Here is a 14,862-nt window from a genome sequence, read left to right as displayed (position 1 = left end):
TCAGAGAGGAAGAGAATGAAGTGTATAGGGGGGAGAAGGATGAGAGAAATTGAAAATGACTGCTGGAAACTAATGATGGTTTTTGGTGTTGATGGTTAAGTGGAGGAGATGGAAGGGAAATCAAATTATGATATTCCTGGTATTCTGCTTTGTTTGGAACGCTGCGGTGAAGCTCCGGCAAAGACTTTCAAGAGAGCCTTGAAACTAGGGGTTCCATGTAGGCACCTTCCTGCCTTCAAAAAGCTTACACCTGCTTCATTCCTATAGGCAAAACCTGAGGTATTTCAGATAAATCAAAGGCTTTCAAGATGTGGAAATTTTGCTGAAAAACATTTATGAAAACTTCTCACGTTTTTGATTGCGTAAAAATATTTTCATTTTCGTTTTGTTCTATGACGCTTTCAGCAGAAACGAGCTGAAATATGATTCTGTCAAAAAAATTGGGAGGGAATGACGCTAGAGAATGGGCCCAACGAATTTTTATCAATTGAACATAAAAGCCCCCGGGTCTTGGCGCGAATGTAAACCTTCAGCTACAGTACCCGAGCGTATTTCTTAGTCCGATTTTTCCGTTTAAGTTAATTTAATTTTACGATGATTCGTGTTGTAAAAAAATCATCGGAAGCACATAAAAATACGGTAGAGGAAAATTTTCGTTCGTGCCAATACCATAAAGATGAGGTTTTGTGTGAAAAATTACAAAACGTTTCTTGAGAACAGTATTGTTTTATTTTCAATTTTTTCAAATGGCCAATAATATTCCGACACGAAGTTTTGCGATTATCGCTCTAAAAATACGGTACTCGGTCTCGAAACGACAAATTCTTGGTAAATGCGAAAAGGCGTGCACCTTTAAAGAGTACTGTAATTACAAACTTTAATTTCTTTTTTTTAAAATCTATTTTGATCGTTTTCCCATATAAAATATTTTTTAAAACTCAAATCTAGCAATAAAAACAGTTAAATTTTATTAAATGAAGAAGAAGCAATAATGAAAATTTAATGAATATTTCGCATCAACGAAAGTTTGAAATTACATTACTCTTCAAAGGCGCACACACTATTTCGTAATTAAACTAAAATTTGTCGTGAGACCAGGCACCGTATTTTTGTCTCAAAATTCGTAAAACTTCGTGCCTGCGTAATAATTTATCTACTGTTTTTTTTTGTGGGAAATTTCAAATTACAGTACCACTGGTTTAAAGGCTCATAGGGAAAATTGCGAAAAACAAATAATTGTTCAGAAAATCGGCTAAAAACCTAACTTTGTTATTTTCAGGGGGTAATGTGAAAATAGAAAGGGTGTACATAATTTCTGGTCACTGGAAGAAGAAAAAGGGAATTGTAAACTAGAAAGTTGGATGACAAATATATACATAAGAATTGTTTATTTTTAGTTGTTTCCAGAAAAGTAGGAAAAAGAGATATCGGATAGAGAAATAAAAATTTTCAAATTGAGCTCATTTATATTTCTCATAAGGCGGCGGGAAACTCGAAACTTCTGAAATCCCAAAAAGCTGATCACTTTGTGATCTCTTATTTTTTGTTTTTCACATTCTCCTTTTTCATCAGCAGAGAGCCAAAAAAAAAAAGAATTAACTGATATTAAAACCGCAAAAATTCGAGTTTTGACACATGGGTGGCTCAATTTTCAATTCCACCACCGCCACCGCCTACAGCATGAGAAGGGAAGAGAGCAAAGAAAGAGCAAAAACAACAATAAATAAGACATGCTCGAGTCTCACACAACACAACAACTCACATATTTGACTGATTTATGACACTTTTTTGCTCTTTTTAAAGAAATTTTACTACTCTTCGTGTTATTTAGGTTTTTTTTCCAAATGAAATGTTTTTTGCGAGTTGAAAATGTGCGAATTTATTGAAAAAAAATTTAAAATTTCTTTTCCAGGCTCGTAAATTTTTCGAACTTATTCTGTGGGTCTGCGCCTTTAAGTTTCGGGAACCGTAACCTCCTCTCAAAGGTGTGCGCCTTTAAAGAGTACAGTACCCTACAAAAATGTTTTAAAACAAAAAAGTTTCGGGAAATTCGATTTTTGTATTGGAATTCAAGAAAAACCACCAATTTTATATCTAAAACACAGAATTCTCAAATTTTAGCATTTTAAACGTAGAAATTCAGATTCAAGCTTGGTTTTTCAGACAATTTCAGTGTCATTCTGTCGTAATATTGGGGGCATTGGTTGTATTCGCGTACTTTTGGGGATACAGTACACAGATAATTGGAAAATTAGAAATCGCGGGAACGTGAATCAAAGCTGCACACAATTATTTAGGGTAAAACTAGTTAAAATAACATAAAAATAGTGAGAATTGATGAAAAAATATCTCTGAACTAAAATTTCCTCTTTATTTCTTTTCAAAAAGTCATAATCAACATCGGCATCAGTTATTCATTATTTGTTTCCGTTCTTTTTCCACTCTCCGGCTTCCAAATTCGCACATTAATCGAGTGAGTGAAGCGTTTTTCTCATTGTCTGAGCCTCTCTGTTTCAACGAAATTTTAGGAAAACGACAGAGAGAGACAGAGAGAGAGAGAAAAAAAATAAAATAAAATCGAAAAGCTGAAATGACATTTCTATTGATAAGGTTTTCGATAAAAGGAAGGAGAAAAATACAAAAAATGATGTCAGATTTTTGAAGTAATTGTTTTTTGTTGTTGTGGAGATTAGCGATTATGATCCTGCAAGATTAAATATAAAACTTTCTGATGCATAAACTTTTATGTATCCGCAATAACAACATATAACCGAGAGCTATTGAAAAAAAAAAAAATTCAAATTTAACAAATAATTGAAGCCTTCAAGCCTTCAACATATCCATATAGGCACCAGTGAGCAAATCGGTCTCTGGCACGGCGAGCAGCTCCCGAATCTCATGAGCTATCTTCTCTCCGTGCTCTGGAGTCTCTTCAGGCGACAGGCACACTTCCAACTCCATAAAATCACCGAGCCCATCGACGCGATCAATATGAATTCGTGTTTGACCGTGGAGCACCAGAGTTCTCGTCTTTTTCACCTCTCCTTTGACTCCCATTGAGGATTGGAGGGAGAGCTTCAGAGCATCAAGAACTTCAGATGGAACGTCGAATTTGTTGAAATTACTGAGCTTCGGGCCAGCCACGTCAGATCTATCGTACCAAATAAGCTCTGTGTGGGCCTGAAAAATCAAAATTTTAATTTTAAAGTAAAAAAGAAAACTATTATTTACCACTCCGTTCTCCTCAACGCTTCTCATCTTCAGGCGGCCATTCGGTGACTCGTAAAAGATGTCATGCTGCCTATAATAAAACATTTTTATGATTGATTTCCAATAAAACTATTCTGATTCAACTCACTTCAAGATAGTCGGCTGTTTTCCGGAAATTTCCACGGCGCGGCGAACCGTCTCATCGAGATTTTGAACTTTTGCCTTGATTTCCACGTTTCTCGACATCGTATTGCTGAAAAATGTCTTAATTAGTGGTGTATTTTGTAAATATAATCCACTTAAAAGGAAAAGGCTTCGAATAATTTCGAATAATTCGAGAAAAGAGTGATTTTGAATTCATTGTCACTGAAAACTGATAAAAAAGTTTGAGAGTTCAAACGCTCAAAAGTTCGCGGGCAACTGCGGCCGCGAGGGTTTTCTCGTCCACCTCGTGTGTACTCCTCTTGGAAGTAGCGCCAGGGAAACAAAAACAATGAAATGCTTTTTCGTCCTGCTTTTCCATCGGATTTCCTCGATTTGTACTGATTTTTTTAATTTTTTTTCCAATTATTCAATGAATTTAGTCAATTTATTTTTAAAAATGTTTGAATATTTACATTAAATCAGTGATTTTCTGTCCGAAGCTCATTTCACACGAGTGCGAGACTTCTAAAGCAAACATGCCCCCGAATTTGTTTCGTTTTCACGTTCGATACGCGGAAGTGAAAGAAAATTATTGATTTTTCTGTCAGAAAATTATAGGAATTATGAAATTCATGAAAAAAACCGAATACTTTCACCTTTTCCCTACACTTTTCTCCTCTAAAGATCGTGTCTTCTGATATAAAATGCCATTCACTCATCCATTTCTCCTCTTTCTTTTTATCCTTTTCATAAAGTTTTCAGTACACATTTCCCCATTTCATATGAAAATCAATATAAATCTCATGCCGCTGCTTCAAACATTTTCCCTTGATATTTGAACACCTTGTGATATTGACAACAATAATGCAATTTAATCGAAAAAAAAAATAAATAAATATCAGATGCTCGCTGTGCTCAATTGCCGGACACTGGCATTCCGAAGGCTTGTCAGCACGAGCCGTCTAGCTGCCACAAAGGAAAAATTGCCGACGGAGACGACGAAGTTCTCACAAATTGAAGTGAGTTTTTTTAAATTTTTTGGAGTGTTTTTTCGTCTGGAAAAGCCTAAAATTCGTGAAATTCATCGATCCAAGATTCGATTTTAGTTCAAAAAATCAACAAAAAAAAGTAAAGTTTGGAATATAATCTAAACAATTTTGCTCTGCCAGCTTCGCATCTGGTTTTGTTTTCCTTTAGTTTGGAGATAAATTTAGATTTAATTTAGTTTATATTTAAGTTGTAGAGTTTAGAGGTTATTTTTCTAGGCTTAAAAAATTATTTTTCAATTAATTTTTAAATTTTCGTGTTTTTTTTTTCAATTTTTTTTGTTGTAATATTCAGACAGTTTTTTTTGCAATTTCAGACTTTTTTTCCTTCAAAAAAATTTTCAAAATATTAAATAATCGATTTCCAGGCCAGTTTTGAAGTTTCAGCGAATATTTCAAGTTCTACAACTGAAAAAAAGACTTGATCCCCGAAAAAAACAGCTAAAACTCTGAAATTAGCCTAATAATCTATAATATACCATTTTCCAAGGATTTGTTAACGGAAAATGATTGAAAACCGTGAATTTATCCGGAAAAGCCGAAAATTTGCAAAAAAAGTGTTTTTTTTTTTTTTGGATACAAAATCTATAAAAAAAGCTAAATTTTTCCAGAAAAAGAAGGACAATGAGATGCTGGAAACAATCGATATTGAGGATCTACCACGACCACAGAAACGGTTCGCCAAGCAGTTTGAGAAGGTTTTTTTAAAATTAATTTTTTCCTCAATTTTCCTTAATTCTTTCCCAATTTCCAGGTGAATCAAGAGCGAGTCAAGGAGATTTTCGCGAAAAATTACAAGAATCACATCTCATTTGCCGTACTTTTGGGTGTTGTTATCGGAATCTACTGGTATACAATGTATTCTGTGAAACAGGAGACATTCCTCGAAGAAATCGACGAAGAAATGGCCGCTACGAATCCAAAAACTCATGGACATCTTGCCAAGAAATAGATCGATTTTTCGGATTTTTCCTTATTTTTTTGTTAATTTTTCCTCTTTTTAATTTAAAATTATAGCTTTTTAATAGCCTAGTTAGTCTTTTTTTTTCTCTCGTTATTCGTTGTTTCTACCGTGATTATTATCTCGTTTTTTGATTTTTGCTTCGAGAAAAAATAATAAAACACCCAATTTCAGTGTATAATAGCCGAATGAGCGGAAGCGAAGAGGAGCATCTCGTCTCGCTGACGTTCCGAAAAAATGAAGAGGATATGGATGAGGATGAGGGGAAGGTGAAGCAGAAGGAGAAGCCGAAGGAGAAGCAGATGGAATTTGTGAATCAGGTGAGAGATCTTGATTTTTTGTCGAAAAATAGCTGAAAATTCGCTTTAAAAATACCTAAAATAGGTTTGAATTCATAAAAAACGGAAAAAATCAAAAATCCAAATTTTAAAACCGGGATTTTGAAATTCCCTCCAAAACTAGAACAGCAACCAATCAGCGATTGGAAACGCCCACTGTTGAACCAATCAGAGGGAGTGGGCGGAGTTCGACGATGCTGATTGGTCGCGGAGTTTGGAGGAAATTAGAAAAATCGAATTTTTTAAAAGTTGGATTTTTCATTTTTTTTTTTTTGACATTTTTTATGTAGTTTTCTGAAATTCAGACTATTTTGAAGCAAAAACCTTATTTTTTTGCAAAAAAAATTCTAAAGTCAGACTAAAAAATTAAATTAAAATTTCTGAGTTCTTTGGCAGTTTTCAGGAATAAATTTATTTTTAAAAAGAGAAAAAAACTACGAAAAATCGATGAAAATTCCATAGCAATGAAATTTTGAAATTACAGTAGTCTATTTAAAGGCGCACATCCGTTTGTTGTATTTAACAAAAAAAATTGTCGTGTCGAGACCCCGGGTACCGTAGTTTTTGGCGAAAAAATTGCAAAATTTTGCCTCTTGATGGCGCCATTCCTGCTAGAAAAAAAAAAAATAAAACTTTTTTTTCTAAAAAAGAACTGTCAAACCTTTCACTTTTTTCTAATAATTCACATCTCCTCCCAACACGAATCATTTTATCATATCTCTCTATCTCTCTCTCTCTCTCATTTAAAACCTTCAGAACTTTGTGGAAAGCACGGAGGACGAATCTGAAGTATCTACACCGACAGCCGTTGGATTGCCAATTGGAACAAGTACACCGGACGGCGACGAGACACCAACGGTAAGGGAAAATAATATCTTCTTCTTTTTGTTCTTTTTTTTCCTGCAAAATCATCTTTTTTTCTATCTTTTTTTTTAATTCGATCAGTCCAAAGGTTGAATGTACTCGTTGATTTGGTAGCAAAAAATCTGAAAAAAGCGAAAAAGTGAGAAAAAAAAATTAAAAATTCTGAAAAACTGAAAATCAGTGTGTGTGCTACAGAGTGTATAATCTTGATCACAGTTCACCCACAAGTGATGTCAGGTTTCAAAAAAGAGCGGTTGTTATTCACTTTTTCGAGTCAACAAACAATTGACAACTTGTAATTATACCCACATTTCTAAACATACAGATGAACATCATGTTTCCCGAAATTTCTGCCTTTTCACACTATTTGGTAGGTAAAGTGGAGAAGCTTGATTTTCCAGAGAATTTTCGTTGTTAAATTCGAAAAAAATTAAAATTCTGTGAAGAAAACCTTTTTTTTAAATTGAAATAACAATTTTTTATATTTCTTCAAAAATTGAAATTTTTTCAAAAAAAAAAATTAATTTAGTTTTTAAAGAAACTTTGCAAATTTGTCTTGGTTGCATTTTTCCAATAATTGTAAAATTTTCAATTATCTCAAAAATCTATTTTTTTATTTCCCGATTTTTTGAAAAAAAAAATTGAAACCAATAAAAAATGTTGATAAGTCTATTTTCTCCTGTATTTTTTTCTCCGATTTAATGATTTTCAAAAAAAAAAACGTCTAAAAATTTCAATTTTAATTATTGTAATTTCCTTATTTCACTTGTTTAAAAATGTTTGAAAAAAAATTAATTTTCTAAAAAAAAGGGGTTTTTCTCACTAAAATCAAAACATTTCCGATGAATCTATTTTTCACATTTTTTTCTTAAATTTACTCTCCAAAAAGTCACCGAAAATATTAAAAACTTTAAAAAGATTTTGGAAAAGAAAAATAAAAAAATGAAAATTTTTTTCATCAGTTTTTCTAATTTTTTTTGTTCGAAATACTGGAAAAAATCTAAAATATCCTGATAACTGGCGAAATTAGTGATTTTTTTAAACAATTTAAATAATTTTACGAGATATCTCAACTCTAGTCAAAAATTGAACGTTTTATAGCATTTCTGCCCTTTATTTCTACCAATCTGATTTCCAATTTCCCACGATCTGATCAGATTCCAATTTTCGCACCCTATTCGTCGACCTTTTTCTCACTGTAGCATCCTCTCTACGTCTCGTTCAAATACGAACAGAACAAGATAAATTGAGAGAGAGAGAAAGAGTGGAAGAGTTATAAGGACAGAAAAAAGGGTACAAAAATGATATGGGACACTGTATACACACACATAGAACTCCTTATCAGAGAATATAAGGCAAAGGGACACGGACACTAACCCCCTTCCCGGGTTACATTTTCTGTGTATTTGTGTGTGTTACTGACGTGCTGAAAGTGAAAAAAAGCTCTCTGTAAAAACTATTCTCTGCTGTTATAATGGTTTTAGGCAAAAAGAAAGTTTCTAGAGCTACCAAGTCTGATGATACGGTACGTTTTTTTGCAGAAAAATTGGTGCGGCAAAAATTTTGAATTTTTTGGTTTTTTTCTAGAAAATCGAAAATTTTCACCTTCGGAGAAACCAAAAAAAAAAATTCAAAAAAAGGTCCAAAATCAAAAAGACCGTTCGATTTTCGATTTTTTGGTTTTTTGAGCCCAAATCGAAACACCAAATTTTTAAACAAATTTAGGCCTGGTAAAAAAAATTCACATTCAAAAAAAAGTACCAATGCCTACCTGCGTGCCTACAGTAATTTTGAACCAACAACCTAATTTTACTTTTGAACTTAAAAATTATTGGAGCCCAAAACGTATATAGCAAATAAATATTTAAAAACATGCTTAAAAACTTTTTTTTTTGGAAAAAACTTTTTAAAAAACCGACATTTCGCTAAAGAATACTTGCAAAATATATTATAAAAAATCAATGTTTAAAATTCAGAAAATGAGTTTTTTTCCGGGTTTTTTTTTTGCCAAAAATTATTTAAAAAATTTTAAAAAATGGAAATCAAATAAAAACACTAAAATTTTTCATATTATCGAGAAATTCCAAAAAAAAAAAAGAAATAATAAATAAAATTAGTCACACTTTTTTCGGTGATTTAAAAAAAAAAATTATTCCTCAGATCTCATGCTTTTTTGTTTAAAAAAAACAGTTCGCTTCAAATTTACTATCAAACTTTAAAAAAACCATGTTTTTTGGAAAAAAAAATTTTAAAAAAACTTTTTGACCTATCTACGTAGGCGCGAGCATATTATAAACTGCTGGAAAAATCAAAATTCAATTTTTTTTCTATTTTCAGCAACCCGATCCCAACGGGAAATACACGATGGCTCAAACGAAGGACGCCGATTTGTCGAGGCCTTCCGGGCTACCGGTGAGTTTTTTTTTGCATTTTTCCTATCTCTCTGTAAATTGTTATTCTAAAAAATTCAAGAATTAATTTATCAAATTCCAGAGCAATGGAAATCCTGGCTCCTCGACTACAGTACCCCCTGCATCAAAATCCGGTCCAGTTGCTCCGCCGCGGCCGTCTGGAACTCCAGTTGCTCCACAAAGAAATCGCCGACGAAAAGTGAGTATTTGCAAGACATTAAAAAAAAAGTGAATCACCGATAAAAACGAAAAAAAATTTGGAAAAAAGTGATAAAAAGTGTCAATATTTTATAGGTTTGACTTGTGTCGAATGCCCTTTTTATGAAAAATCAACACAAACTATGATTTTTTATTTTTATTTCTTAAAATCATAAATATTAGAAAAAAACTAGCATTTTCAAGTGTAAAAATACATCAAAATTCAGAAAAAAAAAATTAAAACAAGAAAAAGCTAAAAATAATACTATATTCCTGGAGTACTGTAGATCCGTGTGTCGATTTACGCAGCCATGTGTACTCCCCGTGGAAAAGCGTGATTTTATGTTTTTTAAAGAAAGTTTTAAAGTTCTTGGCCAATATACTTGATTTTGTAGTTTTTTATTGAAGAAAAATTGAAGAATTTTCTTTTGAAATATCGATTTTTACCTGAAAATATTGAATGAAAAATAAACATGCGATTTAAATATTAAATATTGAAAAAAAACGGCAAAAATGGTCCAAAATCAAATTTATTAGCCAAAAAGTATAACTATAATATGTTCATAAAATAACAACAACAAAAATTAATTCACTTCTCCTCGTGGAGTACACGCTGTGTTATTCCAAAAATTTTCATTAAAAATTAATGCCAAAATGTGGAAAATCACTTGATTCATCTAGAAATTAGATTTATTTTAGATGAAACATTAGAGAAAATACATAAAAATTACCATTTTCTGGCCAAAATTGAGCATTTTCTCTAGTGTTTCAGCTGAAATAAATGAGATTTTCAGATAAATGAAGTGATTTTCTATATTTTGACACTAATTTTTAATTAAAAAAAAAATGCTGGAATAACATGGTGCAATATGACATTTTGTAGAATTTGCACAAAAATTCCATTGAAATTTGAACGAAAGAAAGTTTAAAAGTAAACATAACCATCTCAACTTGACCCATTCGTTGTGTGTTTTCTCAAGTATTTCGAATGACGATGTCCTTCTGCCGAATGCGTCATTTTTGTTGCTTCTCCCTCCATTTTCATAGCCAAACACACAGCATTTTGCCTCCATCTTCACTGTATTCTTCGTCCGTTTCCTTCATCATTTCGTTCTTCCAAAAACGAAAAAAAAAAATGGAAAAATCGCCTCCAACTTCGCCGACTCCTATTCCTAGTATTGACTCGAATTTTATGATTTCGCCGAAAAAATCTCGGTCTAAAAGTGTGCCGAATGCGCGAAAAATTTTGAATGATTTGGTAGAAACTACAGAGAGAAATTTGGAAGCACCCTATCGGAGTATTATGTGGCAAAAATATATTTTTGATAGACCAAAGGTTAGATTTTTTGGAAAATAAGACTTATTCTGCTAAAATTGAAGTTTTGATCTAAAAATTACTAAAATATTGCTCTTTTTGAGACAAAATTGCAGTACTTGTTGGTTTTAATGCGATCCAAAGTTTACAGCTACAGTACCCTTTCTCATGTATTTATCGAAATTTGACCTTTTTCATGTTTTTCTTTGAAAAATTCATGTTTTCGAGTTAAAATTTGAAAAAAAAACTGTTTAACACTACATACTTATTAAGTATTAAGTATGTATAACTTATTACGTATTACTTAAAATATCAAATAATTTACAAAAAATCGAGAAAATTTCAAATTTCTTGCGACTACGGTAGCTGCAAAGTTTCGGTCGTTGCGAGACCAGATACCCTAGTTTAAAAAAGGTCTTAAAACTTCCGAAATTCCACAACTACATTAATCTCCGCAAGAATTTCGAGCTTGTACTTCTTGGAATCAGATTTTTTCCCAGAATTTTCCACAGTTTGTACTTTTTTCCTAAAAAAATATTGAAAAATTGTCAGAAAATTGCAACTTTCTTGCGACTACGGTAGCAAAATTTTCTGATTGGATAATATTTTCTATGAGATTTTCATTCGATATCTAGTCTGGAAAATCTTTTTCAAAACACATAGATTTTTGTTTTGAGAACGTTCTTTTCTGTTTTTTTTTAGGAAATAGATTTTTAAATTTTTAGTACTGAAGTTTGAAACATATAGGCAAAAATACAATCACAATTGATCACAAACAAATATTTTAAACTAAAACTTTTTTTTAACTTTAAATTTTCAGGTAACGGAACTAAAATGCTCGGAAGTTCGATGGTTCTTCCAAGAGCCGAAGGGAACTCTCTGGAATCCGTTCAACGGCCGTGACTCCATTATGCTTGAAATTAAATATCGAAAAGAAAAAGGAATTGAGTTGGACGAAGCAATGCAAGAAATCTACGATGAATCATTGACTCACTATAAAATGGAAATGAAAGATGAACCAGAAATTGAAAATGGGAATATTGGAATGGAACAAGAGAAACCAATGGTTGTAGTAATGAATGGACAATATAAAGTGAATAAGGATAATTCGAAAATTGATCCAATTTATTGGAAAGACGATTCGAAAGAGATTAGAAGAGGTTCATGGTTTTCACCGGATTATCAACCATTGGAAATGCCACTTTCTGATCAAATTGAGAAGAATCATTTACAATGTTTTAGAAATCAAATGATTCCAGAAGGAACTACTGTTTTTTCGAAATCTGAAACTAGTAATAAACCTGGTTAGTTTTATCGGAGATTTTTGTTTTTGAAAAACCGAAAACTCAAAAAATCGAAAAATTGGAAAATTAAAAACGGAAATTTTTAATTTTCGATTTTCCGAAACATCGAAAAACAACTTGTTCAGACAATTACCTATAAAAAAAAAAAATTTTATGTTTAATTTTCTGAACAATTTTCTTTCGATTTTCGGTTTTTTTAAATCGAAAAATTGAATATTTTAGTTTTTCTATTTATAATCGTTCAATTTTCTAATTTTTCGATTTTTCGATATTTAAAAAATTTGCTTAATTAGAAAAAAAAATTCTAAGTCTCTAAAAGTGGTCTAAATAGAAGAAAAATGCCAACAATTTTAAGATAATTTTTTGAAAATCGAAAAATCGAAAAATTGGAAATCGAAGAACGAATTTTAATTTTTTTTAAATCTTATTTTGTGAAAAAAAAAGAAAGTTTATTCTTAAAAAAATGACCGAAGTTTTTTTTTCGATTTTTCAATTTTTGAAAAAATCGAAAACCGATACTCTTAATGGTAAACCTAAAAAGACTTTGATTTCAGTTCTTGCGGAGCTTCACGTCGACGGTTACGATATTCGATGGAGTTCTGTAATCGATATCTCTCTACATCAAAAAGGAAATGCGATTCTACGATATCTTTGGGCGAAATCTACGCCGTTACGGAGAGGTTACGAAAAGGAGGCTGATTGGAATGATGCGGCTGCTGAAATTTCACATTTGATACTTGTTGTACATGGAATCGGACAGAAAGGATATGAGAATCTTATTGCTCAGAATGCGAATCAGTGAGTTTTTGCGTTTTGCAACTAGATTCGGATTTCTGAAATTTGAAAACCTGAAACGAATTCGAAAAGCATCGTCATCTCATGGCCAAATGCCCAGGAGCATTTTCTGGGCTCACGGAGCTCTAGAACTAACCTCAAAATTTTTTTTTGGAATTTTACAGTGAATAAGGAGTTTTTCTCTAAATTTGCAAAAAAATGGCACTTATTTTGACTTGGTTTAGTGAATTTTCAAATTTGGAGCATTTTTGTGCTCTTGGCGGTGGCCCTGGAGCACAATTGCCATTTTTAGAAAAAAATTAAATAAAATTTTCCGAAAAAAAAATTACAATCATTTTTTCGCCCCTATACCTTAAATTTTCAAGTTTTTGAGCATTTTCTGGGCTCCGGGAGCTTTGGAACTGTGCTCAAAAAATATTATTGCTGAATGCAACTTATTTTGGAATAATTAAAATTTGGAGAATTTCCAGAGCAGATACTTCTGTTGAAAAATTGATAATTTCTTTAAAATTTAATTTTCAAATTTCTCAAATATTTTTTTTAGAGTCCGAGACGGCGTTGTGTCTGCAATGGAAAAAGTGTATCCAGAAGAGAAATCTCGTCCAATGTTCCTGCCTGTCGAATGGAGATCAGCGCTGAAGCTGGACAACGGGCTCACGGATAACATTACGATTCCCAAAATGAGCAGTATGCGAGCCTCATTGAATAGTACGGCGATGGATGTCATGTACTATCAGAGTCCGCTTTTCAGGACAGAGGTAACAAAGCTATATATATATAAAAGTTATAAAAATCATTTTTCAGATAGTCCGCGGTGTTGTCTCCCAACTCAATCGCACCTATAAACTCTTCAAAGCCAACAATCCACAATTCAATGGACATGTCTCGGTCTTCGGTCACTCCCTTGGATCAGTTATATGCTATGATGTTCTGACTCAATACTCCCCGTTAATGCTCTTCGACAAATATGTTACCAAATCGATAGATGAATATTTGAAGCGAGATGATACAAATGCATCGGAAGAAGCCAGAAAAGCTTTGGAAGCTATGAAATTGGCCAGAGAGCAACTAAGAGATAATTTGGAAGGGGGTATTCATAAACTGTTGGTCACAAAGGAAGAGCAGCTGGAGTTCAAAGTGAAATATCTTTTCGCTGTTGGATCCCCTCTGGGAGTTTTCCTTACAATGCGTGGTGGAGAGTCGACAGATTTGTTATCAAAGGCGACGAATGTTGAACGAGTCTTCAATATCTTCCATCCATATGATCCTGTTGCCTACCGACTAGAACCTTTCTTTGCTCCAGAATATCGACATATTCGTCCAATCAAACTATTCTCGAATACCGATCTTCGTGCACGTGCATCTTATGAAAATTTGCCCCTGGATGTCTATAAGCATTATCTGAAAAAGCTGAAGAATCTCAACAAGGCGAAGAAGAACAAGGATGACAAAACTGCTGATGCTCGAAGTGGTGGAGACGATGAGAATGAAGATGAGGACGAGTGTGATTCGGATGAGGATGCTCGAAGCGGATGCTCATCGCCACGATCGATGACACCTCCGCCATTCGAGACTGCTGCTGCTAATGCGGCAGCTGCTGCGAAGGAGACGAAGGCAGTGAAGAAGGGATGGTTCTCGTTTGGAACATCAAGTAATCCAAAAAAGACACAAAGTACTGCGAGTCTAGGATCTGTGAATGCGACGTCGACGGAGAATATCGAATTTGCGAAGGAAGCGGCTGAGGAATTGCCGTTGGCTGAGAAGATATTGGGTAGTGGTGTTCGAGTGCCGCATCGAATCGATTTTCAGTTACAGGTATTTTTTTTTGAAAATTAATTATATATATTTATTAAAGGATTGGTCGAGATGCTACAAAAGAAAAATGAGAAAAAAATGCATTACATAAAAAAAAAAGTTTCGTTAATTTTTTGTGAATTTTCCCAAAATCGGAAAAACGAAAAATTTTTTGCATTTTTTTCGAACAATAGTTTTGGCCATTTTTCCTTCTTTTTTTTGGAAAAAATTATACGTTTTCTTATGCTTTTTCTCATATATTTTAGTAAATTTTTCTAAAAATTTTTAAAACGATTTTCTTAAAAATTTTTTAAACGATTTTTTTTAAATAGAAATCGACCGGATAATCCGGGAATTTTTTTTTTGAAAGGATTCGTTCAAAGTTATTTTTTTTTAAAATCCACCGAAAAGTTAAAATAAAAAATTTCGAAAATTAATTTAGAAAAACATATTACGGAAACACAAAATTCTGTGAATGCGTA

The 14,862-nt window shown here is 32.7% G+C and overlaps 3 protein-coding genes and 1 non-coding gene across 9 annotated transcripts in view; 2 read left to right on the top strand and 2 right to left on the bottom strand.

Moving 5' to 3' along the window:
• Positions 1–1,217: 1,217 nt before the first annotated feature.
• F35D11.12 lies at positions 1,218–1,307 on the bottom strand. The gene has a single exon (NR_101682.1). It is a non-coding gene; the product is annotated as an Unclassified non-coding RNA F35D11.12 (non-coding RNA).
• Positions 1,308–2,728: 1,421 nt separating this feature from the next.
• F35D11.4 (CYTH domain-containing protein) lies at positions 2,729–3,463 on the bottom strand. Its single transcript, NM_062410.9, has 3 exons — positions 3,359–3,463; positions 3,232–3,301; positions 2,729–3,180 (listed from the first exon to the last, which is right to left on the bottom strand). The coding sequence occupies exons 1-3, from the start codon at positions 3,454–3,456 to the stop codon at positions 2,824–2,826; spliced, it is 525 nt and encodes a 174-aa protein (NP_494811.2). The 5' UTR covers positions 3,457–3,463; the 3' UTR covers positions 2,729–2,823.
• A 793-nt stretch (positions 3,464–4,256) lies between these two features.
• coa-3 (Cytochrome c oxidase assembly factor 3) lies at positions 4,257–5,535 on the top strand (the record flags this gene model as incomplete). The annotated part of the gene is made up of 3 exons (NM_001383820.2): positions 4,257–4,373; positions 5,012–5,098; positions 5,155–5,535. The coding sequence occupies 3 exons, from the start codon at positions 4,257–4,259 to the stop codon at positions 5,350–5,352; spliced, it is 402 nt and encodes a 133-aa protein (NP_001370702.1). The 3' UTR covers positions 5,353–5,535.
• ipla-1 (Intracellular phospholipase A1) overlaps positions 5,534–14,862 on the top strand; it is a gene marked incomplete at both ends in the record, with an annotated part of 10,418 nt that continues 1,089 nt past the window's right edge. Inside the window, 8 exons of one of the 6 annotated variants that reach the window (NM_001381394.1) lie at positions 5,534–5,681; positions 6,456–6,557; positions 8,901–8,975; positions 9,057–9,173; positions 11,308–11,791; positions 12,346–12,589; positions 13,131–13,344; positions 13,391–14,401. In NM_001381394.1, coding sequence (NP_001367817.1) covers positions 5,550–5,681; positions 6,456–6,557; positions 8,901–8,975; positions 9,057–9,173; positions 11,308–11,791; positions 12,346–12,589; positions 13,131–13,344; positions 13,391–14,401 — 2,379 coding nt within the window. Of the gene's footprint in view, positions 5,682–6,455; positions 6,558–6,888; positions 6,934–7,887; positions 8,089–8,900; positions 8,976–9,056; positions 9,174–10,160; positions 10,509–11,307; positions 11,792–12,345; positions 12,590–13,130; positions 13,345–13,390; positions 14,402–14,862 lie in introns of those variants that run through there. The other 5 variants (NM_001381395.3, NM_001047329.4, NM_001047328.5 and 2 more) reach the window with 5 other exon arrangements.

The sequence above is a fragment of the Caenorhabditis elegans genome, chromosome II (assembly GCF_000002985.6).
Source record: "Caenorhabditis elegans chromosome II".
Lineage (NCBI taxonomy): Eukaryota > Metazoa > Nematoda > Chromadorea > Rhabditida > Rhabditidae > Caenorhabditis > Caenorhabditis elegans.
Note: the sequence above shows the minus strand (reverse complement) of the source record. Positions and strands in the feature narration are given on the sequence as shown.